Source organism: Aquarana catesbeiana, linkage group LG08 (genome assembly GCF_042186555.1).
Source record: "Aquarana catesbeiana isolate 2022-GZ linkage group LG08, ASM4218655v1, whole genome shotgun sequence".
NCBI lineage: Eukaryota > Metazoa > Chordata > Amphibia > Anura > Ranidae > Aquarana > Aquarana catesbeiana.
The window spans coordinates 300,432,860-300,453,970 of NC_133331.1; the positions used below are offsets into that span (position 1 = coordinate 300,432,860).

General features: G+C 46.0%; 2 protein-coding genes across 1 annotated transcript; both read left to right on the forward strand.

The window, feature by feature from the left end:
* LOC141104756 (uncharacterized) overlaps positions 1 to 21,111 on the forward strand; it is a 200,171-nt gene that overhangs the window by 44,638 nt on the left and 134,422 nt on the right.
* Positions 14,410 to 18,952, forward strand: LOC141105485 (uncharacterized). Its single transcript, XM_073595339.1, has 2 exons — positions 14,410 to 14,560; positions 17,906 to 18,952. The coding sequence occupies exons 1-2, from the start codon at positions 14,410 to 14,412 to the stop codon at positions 18,724 to 18,726; spliced, it is 972 nt and encodes a 323-aa protein (XP_073451440.1). The 3' UTR covers positions 18,727 to 18,952.

Here is a 21,111-nt window from a genome sequence, read left to right on the forward strand (position 1 = left end):
CTGGGGGTGATCAAGGGGTAAATGTCCCTAACTATGTGATCTGGTGTCAGTGTAGTGCTTGTACTAACAGTATATGTTATCTTCTCTCATGCTGGATCCAAAAAGGACTCCAACAGAGAAGATTACATAATTTCTTGTACATGTGTAATGTAAACACAGACACAGGAGGTTTTGTGATTTGTCAGAACCGATTAGCAGGTGCAGGCCATAAATCATTGGCCTGGATCTGAAGATTGATTGGTTCTGAACGGAATCAGAGCAGCGCCGGGCAGGTGGGTGCGTGCATGCGCACCCCCTGCCCGCGAGCATGGATCATGTACAGGTACGTTATTTAGCGCAGAGAGGCGGCTGCCAAGCAATACATGTACGTGGGGTGGTCAGCAGCCTTTTTTTTTTCGTGTCCAGCGGACGTGATTGAAGATGGATCTACATCGGGGGGGACATTGTTATTTTATTTTTAATAAAGGAATTGTTCAAAACTGTGTGTGTTTTTATTTATTTTTTACACATTTTTTTTGGTGGATGAGTAGGGGTACAATGTACCCCATACTAATTTACACAGGGTGAGGATGGGATTTGGGGGCCCCCTTGTAAAAGGGGGCTTCCAAATTCCGATAAGCCAACTGCCCGCAGACCCCCACAACCACTGCCCAGAGTTGTGGGGAAGAGGCCCTTGATCTTTAGAATGAGGGACACTGGAGGAAGGAAAAGTCCTGTGGTGCACGCAGCGTGCCGCAGTACAATGTGAGTATAACTAAATACTTAGCAGTGGGAGGGACTTAAGGGATGTGGTTAAACAAAACTCAGGTTTCCTTGTACCAATAAAAAATGCTTTAATTGCTTTGTGTGAGCCTACCATCAAAAAGAACTTCATTAAAATAGTCAAGGACTGCATAGCAACCAGCAACTGTTAAGACAATGAAGACTTTGGTGAGACGTATATAATGTACAGTATTGTGTATATAGTCCAGTGGTGTGTAATGCAGAGCACAGAGGGTTGGGGAGTGCTGAAGTCAGTGTCGGGTTTAGGATACATAAAGCAAACTGCAGGAGACCAGGGTGTGTAATGCAATGTGTTTGAAAATCATGAGAATGTAATGCAGTAAGGGCTGTAGTCAGTGCTGAGTTTAGGAGTACATCACATTAGGGATGAGCTTGATGTTCCCCCATTCGCAGAACAGCGTACAATATGGGGCTTTCATGGGAAATTTGAGCACTGCGGAATGCCCCATAATGCACTGCGAGTTCGCAGTGCATTAGCGTCTGATGATAGGCCAAAGCATGCACCTGACCGGCATACTTTGACCAATCACAATCTGCAGAGAGAGCCTTAATTTATTTATTTATTTTATTTATTTATTTATTTCAGGTACTTATATAGCGCCGTCAATTTACGCAGCGCTTTACATATAAATATATATATTATACATTCACATCAGTCCCTATACCCTCAAGGAGCTTACAATCTAAGGTCCCTAACTCACATTCATACCTATACTAGGGCCAATTTAGACTGGATCCAATTAACCTACCAGCATGTCTTTGGAGTGTGGGAGGAAACCGGAGTACCCGGAGGAAACCCACGCAGACACAGGGAGAACATGCAAACTCCAGGCAGGTAGTGTCGTGGTCGGGATTCGAACCAGCGACCCTTCTTACTGCAAGGCGAGAGTGCTACCCACTGCACCACTGTGCCGCCCAATTGGCCAATCATGGCTCAGGAGGACTAAGTCCGTGCCCCTCACTATATAAGTCAGCTTACAGAGCTGCCGCGTGTAGTGCTTACAGAGCTGTCCGCGGCCCACACTATATAAGGCAGCTTACAGAGCTGGAGCTAGAGCTAGATTAGGCAGGCAGGTTAGTTAGTTAGTTAGTTGCAGTGTATTTGAGATTTTATATATATAAATATATATATATAAATATATATATATATATATATATATATATATATATATATATATATATATATATATATATGTATATATATATATATTATATATATACACACATACATACAGTCAGTCTAGTATATATATATATATATATATATATATATATACATACATACATACACATAGCATTCAGTGTAGCCTATATACCGTATATAGTGCATTCAGTGGTGTACAGTTTCTAATACACTTCAGGCGGTGTACACAGTATACAATACAATGTGTTCAGTTTCTAATACACTTCAGGCGGTGTACACAGTATATAATATAGTGCAGCCGGTGTACCGTTTCTAATACAATGCAGGCGGTGTACACAGTATATAATACAGTGTAGTGTGCTGTGAAAAGAAAAAATCCCCATCATGTCCGTAAGGCCACCAAGGAGAGGCAAACGCTCACAGTCAACAGTGGTGATCGTGGACATGGTGCATCCTCTGTAGGTGGCCGTGGGGCAGGATTGTCCTTTTTTTCTGTTATTGAGCCACAACATGCAGAAGAGTTGGTGGAGTGGATAACAAAGCCGTTCTCATCCTCCTCATCCTCTGTCACCCAGGCTCATAGTAGTTTGCCTTCCAACACAGCTGTCAAAGCGGCCTATTCCAACGGCTCCTTGTTCACAGTTACTCCTTCCGTAGCCCCACCATCATGCACGGAAGAGTCCCCAGAATTATTCGATTACAGTGTCGGCTACATGCTGCCAGAGGATGCGCAGCAATCTGAAGGCTCCGATGTTGGCCTAGAGAGAGGGGGTGCCACAGAAGGACAAGAAACTGGCAGTCATGATCCCCAAGCTGCAGCATACTGCCAAGTTTGCTCCAGTGATGAGGGGGGAGGGGATAAGGTCCCTGACTGTACTTGGGTGCCTGAGAGAAGATAGGAGGAAAGTGAGGAGTAGGAGGAAGAGGCACAACTCCAACAAGGCAGGGTGTCCTCCAGGGGTCAGCTTAAGGGCAGCCACCCTATTGCATCACACCGCAGAGCTCTGCAGGTGCAGGGCACAGCTGACTCCCCACTGACTTTTAAAAGTTCCTTGGTGTGGGCCTTTCGACACGTGTGCAGCAGATCGCACTGTTGCTGTTTACAAAATGTCTGAAGCAGATCAAGCGTGGCCAGAACAGCAGCTGCTTGGGCACCACATGCTTGACCAGACACATGATGACCTGGCATGCAGTCTGTTGGCAGTGGCACCTGAAAGACACACATCATAGAAAAAGGCACTTGCTCCTTACTCCTCATCTGGGATGTCAAACCCTACTATACTTCCAGTCCTCTCAAAAACCTGCAATGAGAGGAATGAAGGCATAGCAATAGGTGTCACAAGTACTTGCAGCCAATCTGTTAGCAGTACACCACCAGTTAATTTCAGCAGGCAAATTTCCCTACCCCAGATGCTGAACCGTAAAAAGAAATTTGGTCCCAGCCATCCACATGCTCGGCATCTAAATGCTAGCTTGGCCAAATTGCTAGCACTGCAACTGCTGCCTTTTCAGCTGGTAGATCCAGTCCCCTTTCGTGAATTTGTGGAATGTGCTGTACCACAGTTGCAGGTTCCAAAATGCCATTTCTTTTCACGTTCTGGCTCTCTACCGCCATGTGGAAGGCAATGTTTTGGCCTCGTTGGACAGGGCGGTCAGCATTAATGTTCATATTACTGCTGACTCATGGTCCAGCAGGCATGGGCAGGGACGTTACCTCTCCTTCATGGAACACTGGGTAACTCTGCTGTCAGCTGGGAAGGATGCAGGACAGGGTTCAGTGTGGTGATTCTACCACAACATCTTTATGTCCCCCTCCCCCCTCTTCTTCTTCCTCTATGGCCTCTTCTGCAGAACTGTCCTCTGAACCAGCACTGCTCCCTAAACGCTCAAGAGGCTACACAAGCAGTCAGGCGGTGCTTGAGTTGGTCTGCCTAGGGGACAGGAGCCACACTGGGGCAGAGATTCTGTCAGCTCTGCAGGGGCAGGCTCAGAGGTGGTTAACGCCACGCTAGCTTCAGCCAGGAATGGTTGTATGCGACAATGGCACCAACCTTCTCAACGCCCTCCAACAGGGACACTTGACCCATGTTCCCTGTTTGGCTCACGTCCTGAATTTGGTAGTGCAGCGGTTCTTGAGCAGGTACCTAGGCTTACAGGATCTCCTGAGGCAGGCCAGAAAAGTCTGTGGTCAAAGGGAATGCAACCTGCCCACCAGCTGCCTCATTTGTGACATGCCCACCAGGTGGAACTCAACGGCAATGCTGCAGTGGCTGCACACACAGCAGAGGGCAATCAATGAGTACCTGTGTGAGTATAGCACCAGGACAGGGTCAGGGGAGCTTGTCTTTTTTTGCCACACCAGTGGCTACTGATCAAGGATGCATACAGTGTCCTGTCACCATTTGGGGAGGCCACGAGGATGGTGAGCAGTGACAATGCATGAATCAGTGATACTGTCCCTCTTGTCTTCCTGTTGGAGCACAGGCTTCGTGGAATAATGGACAGGGCACTTGAGGCAGAACAGTGGGAAGAAGTGGAGGACTTCTTTACCTCTCAAGGCCCCCTTTATTCAGATAGCATTCCTGTGGGGCTGCCAAACACACAGGAAGAAGAGGATTGTGTCAGGATGGATGTCGAGGATAACACGCAGCAGTCTTCAAAGGATGGTTTTAAGTCCCCAGAAACCCAAGGAGTACGTGGCTGAGAAGAGGTAGTTACGGATAATGTGATCCTTAGTGACCCAAATGACTCAGAATCAAATGCCTCTTTAAACTTACGCTGCATGGTCTCCCTGATTCTGCAAAGCTTGCGAAAGGACCCTAGGATTCGTGGTATCAAGGAGAGTGATTATTACTGGCTGGCAACCCTCCTTGATCCACGTTACAAGGGTAAGGTTGCAGAGCTCATCCTGCCTTCGCAGAGCAATCAGAGGATGAAACATCTTCAGGAGGCCTTGAAGAAAAGTTTGTGTAACGCATTTCCAGACCCTGGGAGGTTACAATTTCCTGGTGCTGGACAACGTGTTTCTGAGGCTTCTGAGGTAGTCCTCAGCGCCAAGGTCTGATAGGTTCAAATGACCATTGCCAGCGTCTGCATTATATGGTGCAGGAATATCTAGGGGCAAGAACAGACTTGGAGACCTTTCCAGCAGAGCATCCACTGGGTTACTGGGTCTTGAGGATGGACCACTGGCCAGAACCTGCTCAATATGCAATTGAGCTACTAGCCTGTCCTGCATCCAGCGTGCTTTCTGAACAGGAGCATGTAAATAAAAATGTTTAAATAATATTTAACAGCAGGGCCCATTCCTGCGCCCAACAAGAGTAACCGTGAGGGGCTACAGTGTTCTGGCACCACCAATACCTAAGGCCCAATGTTTCTGCCCCTGTTTAACAGGGGCATGTAATTAAAATTTTTGAAATGATATTTACCAGCAGAGCCTGTTCCTGCGCCCAACAAGAGAAACTGTGAGGGATTACCGTGTTCTGGCACCACCAACATCCAAGGCTCAATTTTTCTGCAAATTATATAGTGCAGTCCATATAGTATATATACTGCAGTTCCGAGTATATAGTTCAGTCCTTATAGTATATATACTGCAGTTTAGAGTATATAGTGCAGTCAGTGTAGTATGTAATACAGTTCAGGGTATATAGTGGAGTGTACAATATATAATATAGAGTATTGAAGTGGTTAAGGGGAGCCCTATGACAGAATTAAGAAAAAAAACAGCACGCCCCCCCCCCTCGTCCATACCAGGCCCTTTGGGTCTAGTATAGAATTTAAGGGGAATTCCACGACAAAATTTAAACAAAATGGCGTGGGGGTCCCCCCCAAAATCCATACCAGGCCCTTCAAGTCTGGTATGGATTTTAAGGGGAACTCAGCGCCAAAATAAAAAAAATGGCATGCGGTCCCCCCAAAATCCATACCAGACCCTTATCCGAGCATGCAGCCTGGAATGCCGCAGGAAAAGGGGGGGACAATAGAGCATCCCCCCTCCTGAACCGTACCAGGCCACATGCTCTCAACATGGGGAGGGTGCTTTGGGTCCCCCCAGATCACGCCCCAACTATGTGAATGGGTATGGGGTACATGGTATGGATTTTGGGGTGACCCCATGTCGTTTTTTTTCAATTCTTTTTTTTTGTATATTGCCGGGATCCGACAATACATTACAGCCACAAGCAATTTTAAATGACATTTTTTCCTTTAGAAATTTCATTTTGCTGCGGTACTGTTATAATAATGGGAAAAATGCGCTAATTTATAGGCAAACCAAGGAGACCCCCAGGCATGATATTTAAAGGAATATTTCACTTTTATTGTTTCACTTTAAGCATTATTAAAATCACTGCTCCCGAAAAAATAAACAATACAGTACAGGAGCTGGGGGGCTGCTGGCGGGACTTGGGAGGAGAAAGCACATACAGTACCAGAGCGGGGGGGGGGTGCTGGTGGCGGAACTCAGGAGGAGAGAGCACATACAGTACAGGAGTAGGGGGGTGCTGGTGGCGGAACTCGGGAGGAGAAAGCACATACAGTACAGGAGCTGGGGGCTGCTGGCGGACTCGGGAGGAGAGAGCACACACAGTACAGGAGCTGGGGGGCTGCTGGCGGGACTCGGGGGAGAGCAGGATGGGAGAGAGGGTGTGTGCTGGCAGGACTGTCAGGAGCCTTTGCTGCTGTGGCAACCCTACCTCAGATAATCAGATCAGCTGTGGTGTGGTGTGCTGCTCCTCGCCTCATCCTCTGTGTACAGGAAAACACAGGAGGAGGAGGGACAGGTTCAGTGCACTCCTCTCTGTGCTGAGTGCTGGGAGAGATACGACTGCCATAAAATGTGTTGCTCGTGTAGTGCGGGAACCATGACAAGCTCTGATTTGCTGGGACTCTGGGACAGGGTTCAATTTTCTGTAATGGTCCCGGCGAATCAGGGCTGTTTGCGAGGTATGCACAACACTTGCGTTTTGGTGCGGGTCCATTGAAATCTTTTACACACAAAACGGAATCTGCTGCAGGAAAAAAATCTCTAATGGGGCGTACACACGGTCGGACTTTTCGACCGGACTGGTCTGATGGACGCCGACGGACCAAATCCGGCGGACAATCCGATCGTGTGTGGGCTTCACCGGACCTTCAGCGGACTTTTCCAGTTGCAAATCTGACGGACTTTAGATTTGGAACATGCTTCAAATCTTTATGTCGTAACTCCGCCGGACCCAGAAATCCGCTCGTCTGTATGCTAGTCCGACGGACAAAAAAACGACGCTAGGGCAGCTATTGGCTACTGGCTATCAACTTCCTTATTTTAGTCCGGTGTACGTCATCACGTACGAATCCGTCGGACTTTGGTGTGATCGTGTGTAGGCAAGTCCGTTCGTTAAAAAGTCCGTCGGAAGCCCGTCAAAAGTCAGCTGGAAAGTCTGTCAGACCAGTCCGGTCGAAAAGTACGCCCGTGTGTACGCGGCATAATGGGGCGTACACATGGTCGAACTTTTCGACCGGACTGGTCTGACGGACGCCGACGGACCAAATCCGGCGGACAATCCGATCGTGTGTGGGCTTCACCGGACCTTCAGCGGACTTTTCCAGTCGCAAATCTGATGGACTTTAGATTTGGAACATGCTTCAAATCTTTACGTCCTAACTCCGCCGGACCCAGAAATCCGCTCGTCTGTATGCTAGTCCAATAGACAAAAAATTACACTAGGGCAGCTATTGGCTACTGGCTATCAACTTCCTTATTTTAGTCCGGTGTACGTCATCATGTCGGACTTTGGTGTGATCGTGTGTAGGCAAGTCCGTTTGTTAAAAAGTCAGTCGGAAGTCCGTCAAAAGTCCATTGAAAGTCCGCTGGAAAGTCTGTCGGACCAGTCCGCACGAAAAGTCCGCCCGTGTGTACGCGGCATAACCCTTTCCAAAAATGCACTGGCGGAAAAACATATTGATGTGAACATGTACCATAGGAAACAATGTTAAATGGACAAATTGAAAAACACACTAAAAAACGCTTAGGTGTGAACCTAGTGTCAAGGAGGGAGAATATACTGGAACTCTGACAGAATGTGAGCCTGGTCTACAGAGGAGGTCTTTTGCTAGAATTATCACTCTTGCTCTGACAATCGTGGTGATACCTCGCATGTGTGATTTGAACACCGTTTACATTTTCGGCCGTGACTTACACATGCGTTTTCTTTGGTGCTCGAGCACGCGGGGGCGGAGGCGCTTTAAATTAAGTTTCTTTTTTTAGAATTTTTTTTATTTTATTTTTATACACTGTCCCTTTAAAAAAAAAAATCTGATCACTTTTATTGCTGTCACAAGGAATGTAAACATCTCCTGTGACAGTAATAGGCAGTGACAGACCCCAAATCCTTCCTTTGCATTTAAAAGTATTCAAAATGACAAAAGTTGCGTTTTTGAATACTGTAGATTTTAAAAAATTGGCGCCATTGGCAGCCGAGTAAACCTGGAAGTGACATTGTGACATCACTTCTGGGTTACTACATCAGAAACCCGATCAAAGCCAAATCCGGCTTTTTTTGGGTCTATGGCCAGGCGGCAGATTTGCCGGCTGGTCGCTCGGGTCTCCCGGTAGGACGGGAGACCCAGGCAGAGCAGTGGCGGGAGGGGGAAAATTACCTCCCACTGCTTAGGATAACTGCCAAGTGGCTGCTGAGCTGCATCCGTGGGTGTCCGCAGACCTTTTTTCAGGGGAGTGCATCATTTTAACTATCTGCCCACTGGGCACTTAGGCTCGATTCACATCTATGCATGTTGCTTTTGAGCATTTCTGCAGTGCTTTTTGCTGTGCTTTCCGCGTTTTTTTAACCACGGTTTTACCGCGATTTTGCATTGGTTTTTTTTACACTATATATATAGCTGGTTGCTAAGGAGGGGGCCAGGGAGGCCGGCCACCACGTCCTTAACAAACGATGAGTCATCAGCTGTCAGCAGGGTTCCCCACTGACAGCTGAATGTTAAAAAATATTTCCCGGCAAAAAAAAAAAAATTCATGAAAATAACGGTGTGGGGTTCCCCCCAGGTCCATACCAGGCCCTTTGGGTCTAGTATAGATTCAGAGGGGACCCCCCACGCCAAAATAGGAAAAAATGGCAGGTCAGAAAAGGGTGAGCGGCCCCTCTCCTGAACCATACCAGGCCACATGCCATCAATATTGGGGGCAGCCACCCCAAAGCACCTTGTCCCCATGTTGATGGGGACAAGGGCCTCTTCCCGACAACCTTGGCCAGTGGATGTCGGGATCTGTGGGCGGGAGGCTTATTGGAATCTGGGGGCCCCCAGATCCCGGCCCCCCTATGTGAATGGGGCTACATACTACCCCTACCCATTGACCAAAAGGGCAGTGAAATGTAAAAAGAAAAGCAAGAGCTGGCTTTTGACAATTCCTTTATTAATAGCTCTGTCTTCTCCGCCGACATCTCTCCCCGAGCTGTCTCTTCCCACCGCCGTCTTCTTCTCCTGCCGCCATCTCTCCTGGTGCCTTCTCTCCCACGCCATCTTCTCCTGCCGCCTTCTCTCCCGATGCCTTCTCTCCTGCCGCCGTGTTCTTGCTCGCCGCTGTTTACCTGCTAAAAAAAAAAAGCCGCTGTTATTTTGTTGCCGTCTCCCTCCATTGTGTTGTTGTCTGCTGTCTGGAATCTATTATATAGCCACGGGGCATGGCCATCAGATGATGTCACCTGGAGAGCCCGCCCCCTGTGATGTTACAAGGGCGGGCTCTCTCATCAGATCGCCACGCCCCGTGGCTATTTAACAGATGCCAGACAGTGGACAACAACACAACGGAGGAAGACAGCAACAGAAGAACAGCAACTTTTAAATTTTTTTAGTGGGTAACCGGCAGCGAGGAAGAAGACAGTGGTGGGAGAGAAGGCATCAGGAGAGATGCCGGCAAGAGAAGACGGTGGTGGGAGAGAAGGCACTGGGAGAGATGGCAGCAGGAGAAGACAGTGGGGGGAAGAGGTGGCTTGGAAGAGACGGGGGTGGAGAGAACGGCACTGAGAGAAGACAGAGCTATTAATAAAGGAATTGTCAAAAAACGTCTCTTTTTTTTTTTACATTTCACTTTTTTGAATGGGTAGGGGTAGTATGTAACCAATACCCATTCACATGGGGGGCCAGGATCTGGGGACCCCCTTGTAAAAAGGGGCCCCCAGATTCTGATAAGACCCCGACAACTACTGTCCAGGGTTGTCGGGAAGAGGCCGTTGTCCCCACTGAGGGCATGTGGCCTGGTGAATGGGTAGGGGTAGTATGTAACCAATACCCATTCACATGGGGGGGGGCAGGATCTGGGGACCCCCTTGTAAAAAGGGGCCCCCAGATTCTGATAAGCCCCCCGCACGCAGACCCCGACAACTACTGTCCAGGGTTGTCGGGAAGAGGCCGTTGTACCCACTGAGGGCATGTGGCCTGGTATGGTTCAGGAGGGGGGGGCGCTTGCTCATTCCCTCCCTTTCTTGACCTGCTGGGCTGTATGCTTGGATAAGGGTCTGGTATGGATTTTGGGGGGCACCTTACACCATTTTTTTTTTAAATGTTGGCGTGGGGGGGGTCCCCTCGGAATCCATACTAGACCCGCCAATTTTTTTTATTACATTCAGCTGTCAGTGGGGAACCCCGCTGAAAGCTGATGACTCATCGATTGGCTGGCTTCCCGCCCCCTCCTTAGCAACCAGCTATATACAGTGTAAAAAAACCACGCAAATCGCAGTAAAAACACAGTACTTGCCTTTTGGATGCGGGTCCACTAAAGTCTATTACATGCAAAAGGCTGCATTTTGCAGGAAAAAAGTCCCCAGCCCTTTCCAAAAATGCAGAGGCACAAAAATGCATTGATGTGAACGTGTTCCATAGGAACCCATGTTAAAAAAAATTCCCTGCATTTCTGCAAAATGCAAAAAGCATCAAAAAACGCGTTAGTGTGAATCAAGCCTTAAACCCCCTTCCTAACCAGGATAATTTTCAGCTTTCAGTGCTCTCACATTCTGAATGACAATTATTCAGTTATGCTACACTGTACCCATATAAAATTGTTGTCTTTTTTTCACACAAATTGAGCTTTCTTTTGGTGGTATTTAATAACTACGAGTTTTTTTTTTATGTTTTGCACTTTAAATGATAAAATCTTAAATGATAGAAAATTTTGTTAAAAAAATGCATTTTTCTTTGTTTCTGTTATAAAATTTGGCAAATTAGTAATTTTTCTTAATACATTTTGGCCAAAATTTAAACTGCTACATATCTTTGGTAAAAATAACCCAAATTAGTGTATATTATTTGGTCTGTGTGAAAGTTATAGAGTCTACAAGCAGGGGCGTAACTAGAAATAGCAGGGCCCCATAGCAAAATGTTGTATGGGGCCCCCCTGCAAACAGCCCCCCCCCACAGCTGCCCTAGTATCAATGCAGCGTGACCTGTGCCACATACAGCGTGACCTGTGCCCAATGCAGCGTGACCTGTGCCCAATACAGCGTGACCTGTGCCCAATACAGCGTGACCTGTGCCCCATACAGCATGACCTGTGCCCCATACAGCGTGACCTGTGCCCAATACAGCCTGGTCTGCCTGTGCCCCATACAGCCCCACCTATGCAGAGGAAGAGGCAAGCCACCCGGATAAGCAGAGAGCGGGATTGCCCGCTGTAATAGCTTTCATTTGAATTTCCTGTCCTGGGGTCATCGTCACATAGCCCCACCTCATGGCCCAACGCCTTTGATGACATCACATGTCCCGCATTGGATTGGCGTTCTGTCTATCAAAGGCACCGGGCCAAAAGGTGGAGCTATGTGACGTGAGCTCCGGGAACACTGGAAGTTCTAATGAAAGCTCTTACATCGGGCAATTCAGCTCTCTGCTGACATGGACAGCTCGCCTCTTCCTTTCCTCTCTCTTCCCCTGGCTGGGAGACTGTGCTGGCAGTGCTCTTATCCTCACTGGGCCCCACTCGGCTGTGGGCCCCATAGCGCCCACATGGGTCGCTATGGTGGTAGTTGCGCCCCTGTCTACAAGCTATGGTGCAAATCACTGAATATTGATCACACCTGATGTACTGATGGCCCATCTCATTTCTTGAGACACTAACAAGCCAGGAAAGTGCAAATACCCCTCAAATGACCCCTTTATGGAAAGTACACATTCCAAAGTATAAGAGGCATGGTGAGTTTTTTGAAGTTGTAATTTTTTTCCCACAATTCTTTGCAAAATTAAGATTTTTTTCACAAAATTTTCATAGTAACAGGTTATTTATCTCACACAGTATAGGCATACTTGCAACTACACCCAAAACTCATTCTACTACTCCTTCTGAGTATGGCAATACCACATGTGAGACTTTTTCACAGCCTGGCCACATACAGATGCCCAACTTGCAGGGAGCACCTTCAGACGTTCTAGGGACATAAATTGCACATATAATTTCTTACACAACCTCTTACACTTTTGAATGCCCTTTTGAACGTCCACAAAATGACCCCATTTTGTAAAGTAAACACCTCAAGGTATATTCCAAGAGGCATATTGAGTCTTTTGAACATATCACTTTTTTCCATAAGTTTTGGATAACGTGGAAAGAAAATGAAAATGCATTTATTTTTATACAAAGTTGTCCATTTATAAGATATTTCTAACACATAGCATGTACATAGCAAAAATTACCCCCAAAATTCATTCTGCTACTCCTGAGTATGGCAGTACCACATGTGTGAGACTTTAAACAGCCTGGCCACATACAGAGTCCCAACATGCAGGGAACGCCATCGGGTGTTCTAGGGACATACATTTCAAATCTAATTAGACTAACTATTACACTTTTGTGAGGCACTGTAATGGCACTAATGGGCACTGTAGTGGTATAGATGTGGCATGGATGAGAAGTGATGTGGCATGGATGAGCACTGATGTGGCATGGATGTGGCACAAATGAGCATTGATGTGGCACAGATGAGAACTGATGTGGCATGGATGTGGCATGGATGAGCACTGATGTGGCATGGATGTGGCACAGATGAGCACTGATGTAACCCGGATGTGGAACGGATGAGTACTGATGTGGCATTGGTGTGGCACAAATGAGCACTGATGTGGCACGGATGAATACTGATGTGACACGGATGAGCATGATGTGGCATGAATGAGTACTAATGTGGCATGGATGTGGCATGGATGAGTACTGATGTGGCATGAATGAGCACTGATGTGCCATGGATGTGGCACAGATTAGCACTGATGTGGCATGGGTGTGGCACGTATGAGCACTGATGGTGCACGGATGAGAACTGATGTTGCATGGATGTGGCACTGATGAGCATTAATGTGGCATGGATGTGGCACGGATGAGTACTGATGTTGCATGGATGTAGCACGGATGAGTACTGATGTGGCATGGATGTGACACGAATGAGTACTGATGTAGCAGGGATGAGTCTGATGTGGCATGGATGTGGCATTGATGAGCACTGATGTAGCAAGGATGTGGCATGGATGAGTACTGATGTGGCACGAATGAGCACTGATGTGCCATGGATGTGGCACAGATGAGCACTGATGTGGCATGGATGTGGCAGGGATGAGCACTGATGTGGTAGGGATGAGCACTGATGTGGCATGGATGAGTACTGATGTGGCATGAATGAGCACTGATGTGCAATGGATGTGGCACAGATGAGCACTGATGAGGCATAGATGTGGCAGGGATGAGCATGATGTGGCATGAATGAGCACTAATGTGGCATGGATGTGGCACGAATGAGCACTGATGTGACATGGATGTGGCACGTATGAGCACTGATGTTGCATTGGATGAGAACTGATGTTGCATGGATGTGGCACTGATGAGCATTAATGTGGCATGGATGTGGCACGGATGAGTACTGATGTTGCATGGATGTGGCACAGATGAGTACTGATGTGGCATGGATGTGGCACGGATGAGTACTGATGTGGCAGGGATGAGCCCTGATGGGGCATGGATGTGGCATTGATGAGCACTGATGTAGCAGGGATGTGGCATGGATGAGTACTGATGTGGCACGAATGAGGACTGATGTGCCATGGATGTGGCACAGATGAGCACTGATGTGCCATGGATGTGGCACAGATGAGCACTGATGTGGCATGGATGTGGCAGGGATGAGCACTGATGTGGTAGGGATGAGCACTGATGTGGCACGAATGAGCACTGATGTGGCACAGATAATCACTGATGTGGCACGGATGATAAGTGATATGGCATGGATGATCACTGATGAGGCATGGATGTTGCACGGATGATCACTGATGTGGCACGGATGATCACTGATGTGGCATGGATGATCACTGATGTGGCATGGATGTTGCACAGATGATTGATCACTGATGTGGCATGGCAGAGCCATGGATGAGCATGAATGAGCCATGAATGAGGATGGATGAGCCATGAATGAGGATGAATGAGCCATGGATGGAGATGGATGAGAATGAATGAGGATGGGAATGAATGGGCACAGATCAGCGCACTGGGCGGAATAGATCCAGCCCACAGAGATGCTGCACCTGGCTCCCTCCTCTCCTCACACCCTGTACTGATCTGTGTGCGGAGAGGGGAGGAGCTGAACCAGACATGTTCCGGTTTGTTGACAACTGATCGCTCCTTCATTGGACGGAGCGATCACGTGGTAAAGGGCTGCTGTCATTGGCCCTTTACCCCCGATCCGTGACGTGCCAGGTCCAGAGGACCCAACGGTCATGAACATTCCTGGGTGCATTCCTGGAGCGTTTTTCTGGGAGGACGTCATTGTACACCCTCGCAGAATTATGCGATTGCGCTGTGGCCATCATTCAGCTATGGCTTGGTCGGTAAATGGTTAAGGTTACCCATGCTCCGCCCTTTTTCAACAATGTCATGAAGGGGAGGGGCTTAGTCATCACATAAATCGTGATACCCCTCCCCCTTCCACTGACACATTTGGCACTTTTTTGGGGGGGTGAGTGTACCTAGTTTTGCCGTGGCGATCTGAGCCACATGCAAAACCATGCAAAATATGCTGCGACCACAACAAGTGAAGGTATAAATAAACATACAATTAGGCAATCGATTACAGAAAAAAAAAACCTGCATGGTGCAGCATTGGCTTAAGCCAGTGGAGATTTTAAATTCTATATGGGCACAATTGCATCTTTATGCTGTTGTACCCATAAAGCTGTTGTTGTGCGTTTATAGATATCCTTGTGCTCATATACAATTGCTACTATTGTGTATCTATATGGGCACAACAGCATCTATATGGGCACAACAGCATCTATAAGGGCACAATAGCAGCTATATGGGCACAATAACACCTTTATGCTATTATGCCCATACATCTGCTGTTGTACATCTATATGGGCATAATCGCAGCTATACAGTGCTTCCGAGTATTCACAGCGCTTCACTTTTTCCACATTTTGTTATGTTACAGCCTTGTTTTTCAAAATGGATTAAATTCATTATTTTCCTCAAAATTCTACAAACAATACCCCATAATGACAATGTAAGACATTTTTTTTTAAATCTCTGCAAATTTATTAAAAATAAAAAATGAAATAAATCCCATGTACATAAGTATTCACAGCCTTTGCTCAATACTTTGGTGAAGCTCCTTTGGCACCAATTACAGCCTCAAGTCTTTTTGAGTATGATTCTACAAGCTTGGCACATATTTTTGGGCAGTTTCTCCCATTCTTCTTTGAAGAATCTCTCAAGCTCCATCAGGTTGGATGGGGAGCGTCGGTGTACAGTCATTTTCAGATCTCTCCAGAGATGTTCAATTGGGTTCAAGTCTGTACTCTGGCTGGGCCACTCAAGGACATTTACAGAGTTGTCCCATAGCCACTCCTCTGTTATCTTGGCTGTGTGCTTAGGGTCGTTGTCCTGTTGGAAGATGAACTGTTACCCCAGTCTGAGGTCCAGAACGCTCTGGAGCAGGTTTTCATCAAGGATGTCTCTGTAAATTGCTGCATTCATCTTTCCCTTGATCCTGACTAGTCTCCCAGTTCCTGCCACCGTGAACCATGATTCACTGTAGGGATGGTATTGGCCAGGCGATGAGTGGTACCCGGTTTCCTGCAGGCATGACACTTGCCATTCAGACCAAAGAGTTCAGTCTTTGTTTCATCAGACCAGAGAATTTTGTTTCTCGTGGTCTGAGAGTCCTTCAGGTGCCTTTTGGCACACTTCAGGTGGGCTGTCATGTGCCTTTTACTGGGGAGTGGCCTGACTAAGGCCCTTCTCTCTCAAACGCTCAGTTTGGCGGCCCGCTCTATGGAGAGTCCTCGTGGTTCCAACCTTCTTCCATTTACGGATGATGGAGGCCACTATGCTCATTGGGACCTCAAATGCTACAGAAATTTTTCTGTACCCTTCCCCAGATCTGCGCATCGATCCGAACCTGTCTTGGAGGTCTACAGATAATTTCTTGGCTCTTTATGACTTGGTTTGTGCTCTGACATGCACTGTTAACTGTGGGACCTTAAATAGACAGGTGTGTGCCTTTCCAAATCATGTCCAATCAACTGAATTTACCACAGTTGGACTCCAATCAAGTTGTAGAAACATCTCAAGGATGTTGTTATTATGGGGTATTGTTTGTAGAATTTTGAGGAAAATAATGAATTTAATCCATTTTAGAATAAGGCTGTAACATAACACAATGTAGAAAAAGTGAAGCACTGTGAATACTTTTCGGATGCACTGTATAGGCACAACAGCATAAAGATGCTATTGTGTCCATATAACTCCTATTGTGGCCATGCAAATGCTACTGTCTCCTATTGTGCCCAATGACACTGGCCTTGCAGCATTGCTGTGAATCCGGCCCATGGCTACCAGGACTCGGAGTGACTAGGAGGAGGTGTAATATCAACAGCATACCTGAAATTCCAGTTGGAACTAAAGAAGAGGCATCAGCTTATCCGGCCGACAGATGCCTCTGCAGAACTGCCGCCTCTGCAGTGCTGTGGCATCGGATGATCGGGGGTGAGGGAGAGATGGTCTGTTGGACAGTAAGTCAGATGTCCGAGGGCAGCAGCAGTCAGCAGAGCAGACTCAGAAAAAAGTCTGCAGCGGTCACGGCGGACCCTGCAAGAAATGCTCACGGACACCAGTGTCCGTGTGTTGACACCTTGTCGATTCTGGGGTGGGCACTTGCCCTCTCTTGCGGACACCCATGGCTGCATCGGCTGTTATCACCAGATAGCCATTCGCCCGCTCTAAAAAAACAGTTTCGGGGTGAAGCCTGCTGCGGCTTCACCCCGGTACATCCATTTCCTCAAAGCGGCGTAGAAGTACGTTGATTTGCGTAAAGTGGTTAAGGGGAAGGTCATCCAGGACCACCTTCTTGACGTCATCATTGACAGCACTGTGGCTCCTCCCGTTTTGTCACCTTGCAGAGCTCTCGGAAGTGCTTTCTGACATTGGCGGTAATCTATGTGCTGATTGGTGGAGAGCGCTGTAGAAGGTGAACACATGGCAGCCATCTTTGTTGATGTGTCAGAGTCTGTGATGGACCTGCGGTGAGAAGATACTGGCAGGTATAGTATGAGATAACTGGAGAGGTGGTATAGAGGTGGTGGTCCCGGATGATCTTCCCCTTGGGGGATATAAGGGCTTAATGACCCATTGGTAAGAGAAGGGTCGTAGAATTCCGGTGAGTTCTCTGATGTGAAGGTGGAGGATAGCGGGTGGTGTGGAGCACTGAGAACATTTTTATTAAACTCTAGAAGAGAATTTTGCACACGAGAACAGAAGAGACATAGCACTGTGCACTTTGTGTTAGGAGCGCTGGACACTTTCGCTTGGTTTGTATTCATATTTTTCTCTTTCTAATTGCCCCCAAATCCATGCCAGAGCTCTTATAAATTATTTGGTGATGGACCAACATATATGACTCCTGAATGGAAGGTTATAACATTTAATGTTAAATTGTTTCTCAACAGGTGGACACAATGTCCGGAATACCTCTGAGGAACATCTCATTGTATCTCCAGATTATAAAGCAGAAGATAATAACATTGTACAATATTCTCCAGGAGGAAATCCCGTTACTCCAAATCTACATCCCAGACCTTCCCAATTGGGGAGATCAATGGATTCCTCTAATCCTGAGGAATCTTCTGATGGATCCCACACCAAGACTATAGGATCTCACAGTACAGATACTTCAATAGATCCTTCTATTCCCAAGGAATCTTCTTCAAGCCATAAAGGAGTTCCCACAGAAGAGAGTTCATTGTCATGTTCAGTGTGTGGGAAATTGTTTCCAAAAAAATGGGCACTTCTTAGGCACAAGAAAATTCACACAGGTGAGCGTCCCTATTCATGTTCAGAGTGCGGGAAATGTTTTAGTCAGAAAGTACACTTTCTTCAACACCAGAAATGTCACATAGATGTGAGTCCCTATCCATGTTCAGAGTGCGGGAATTGTTTCACTGAGAAAAACAGCTTTCTCATACACCAGAGAAGTCACACAGACAAGCATCCTTATTCATGTTCAGAGTGCAGAAAATGCTTCATTGAGAAAGGAAAACTTATTAGACACCAAAGAATTCACACGGGTGAGCGTCCCTATTCATGTCCAGAGTGCGGGAAATGTTCCTTAGGAAAGCAATTCTTGTTGCACACGAAAGAATTCACACAGGTGAGCGTCCTTATTCATGCTCAGAGTGCGGGAAATGTTTCGGCCGCAAACAATCACTTGTTAGACACCAGAAATTTCACACACGCTTTTCATTTTCATGATGTGTTGGGGGAGGGGTAACAATATTATTTTTCGGGTACACTTTGGTTTGGGGCGCCTGGATTTGAATTCTAGTAATACGATCCTCTAAACATACAGAGATGACTCGGTCCCGCACTCACACAGACTGCACCATACAACTAAACTGTGCTAATACATGGCCAGATATGACAATACATGGACAACGCTTCTTATTGGTTCCTGTACATTATCGCTATTTTAATGTCTCACAGAAGAAGTCGGCTTTTCATTGGTCCATCCAATAATTATTACATTTTATAGTTTATGTTCTTCAGTTATAGAAGATTTGATGTAGCTTCTAACTTTGTTTTTATTGTTTGTTAAAGTGATTGTAAAGTCTCGTTTTTTTTTTTTCTCTAAAAATAACAAACATTTTATAGTTTTTTTTAATATTTTATATTTTAAACCTCCTCTGTGTAGTGGTTTTACACAGAGCAGCCCGGATCCACCTCTTCTCGGGTCCCTCTTCAGCGCTCCTGGCCCCTCCCTCCTGTAGAGTGCCCCCTCGGCAAGCAGCTTGCTATGGGGGCACCCGAGTTAAGCCGCAAGCTCCCTGTGTCCATTCCCACACGGAGCCCCAGTTTAGCCCCCGCCCCCTCTCTCTACTGATTGGCTAACTGACCTTGATTGAAAGCAGCGGGAGCCAATGGCTTCACTGCTGTGTTTCAGCCAATCAGGAGGAGAGTCCCAAACGGCCGAAGCACTCATGGAGAGAGATGGGGCTCAGGTGAGTATTAGGGGGTGCTGGGGGGGGGGGGGCTGCTACACACAGAAGTTTTTTTTTATCTTAATGCATAGATTAAAAAACGTCTGCCTTTACAACTCCTTCAGTCGTAAATCATAATCCTGATTTTCTATAATAAACAAAAACGCTCCGCACTTTCCAATACTCTGTTCTCAGATTTCTGGAATCACTATGGAGAATTTCATTATTGAAGACAGATAGAGACTTCTTTTAGTTTTTTTTTCATGTTTATTCTTTACAGGATTTTTTTTTCTTTTTAGTTTCTGTTCTAAAACTTATAAATCATCTTTATCTATATTCTGCTACATTTCTTTTATAAAAAAAATATATATATTATTGAAGACAGAAAGAGATTTCTTTTGGTTGTGTTTTTTTTTTACCATGTTTATTCTGTACAGCAAAAAAAAAATAGTTTGTTATAAAACTTTGCAAATAAATAATCTTCCTTCAGAATGTATTCTGCTACATTTCTTTTATAAAATAAAATAAAAAAATCAGCGTGTATATTTTAGTCTGTATGACAGTTTTAGAGTCTAAGAACTACGATATAAATTTCTGAATATCGATCAATCCTGAGGTTCGGTCTCATTTTCTGAGGCAGCAAAAATGCCAGGACACTACAAATACCCCCCGAATGACTTTTTTAGACAGTCCAAGGTATTTAGTAAGAGGCATGGTGAGTTTTTTTAAGTTGTAATTTTTTGTTACAATTTTTTTGGAAAATGAAAAAAAAAAAAAAAAAATTCTCAATTTTTTTTGTTTACATCCTGTCACCAGTGCAGTACAGCGTCATCATATAACTGGTGTGGTGGTGTTTAGGGACACTATCTGGTGATTTATTTTTTCAGTTTTTTATTTTTTTGGCCTTTTTTATTACATTTTTTTCCTTTTTTTTAATATACTGTGACCAGACCAATACAGTGTTACCATAGTAACTACTCTGGGGAAGTGATCATAATTTGTTTTTCATTGGTATAAGCAACCATTTTTACTGATTGAAACTGTTTGGCGGTGATCAGGGACACTAACTGGTGATTTTTTTTTACATTTATTTATTTTTTCCTTTTTTATTACATTTTTTTTCTTTTTTTAATATACTGTGACCAGAGCAATACAGTGTTACCATAGTAACACTGTCATTGTCATTGGTATAAGCAACCATTTTTACTGAATGAAACTGATTCATTCAGTGCCTTTTGTTGTCATTAGTGGTGATTGGACAAAGCTAATCACAAGGCACAGATGTCCTGTGATTGGCCCTGTCTGTACCATGTGATCACATTCACCAATTTACAGCTAGCAACACACTTGTATACAATGAATGGCATGAAAGTAATCCATCCACTGTTTACAATTGTCATGAGATCTGCTGTGAGAAGAGGGGATTGGGGGGGGGGTATATGTACTTGGAGGGGGTATTTGGGGGATATGTACTAAGAGGGGGGATTGGGGGGGGGTATTTTGCTTGGAGGAGGAATGGGACATATGCAGTAGGGGGTGGGATTGGGGAGGATGTGTACTAGGAGGGGGAAATGTGGAGGATATGTACTAGGAGGGCGATTGGGGGGTGGGGGGATTTTGCTTGGAGGAGAAATGGGGGATATGTAGTAGGAGGTGGGATTGGGGAGGATGTGTACTAG

Bases quoted from the DNA above. Each gene is read 5' to 3' on its own strand.
- LOC141105485 (XM_073595339.1), top strand. From the start codon at position 14,410: ATGAATGAGGATGGGAATGAATGGGCACAGATCAGCGCACTGGGCGGA. The intron at 14,561-17,905 runs GTTTGTTGACAA...GTTTCTCAACAG, and splicing joins GCTGAACCAGACATGTTCCG to GTGGACACAATGTCCGGAAT.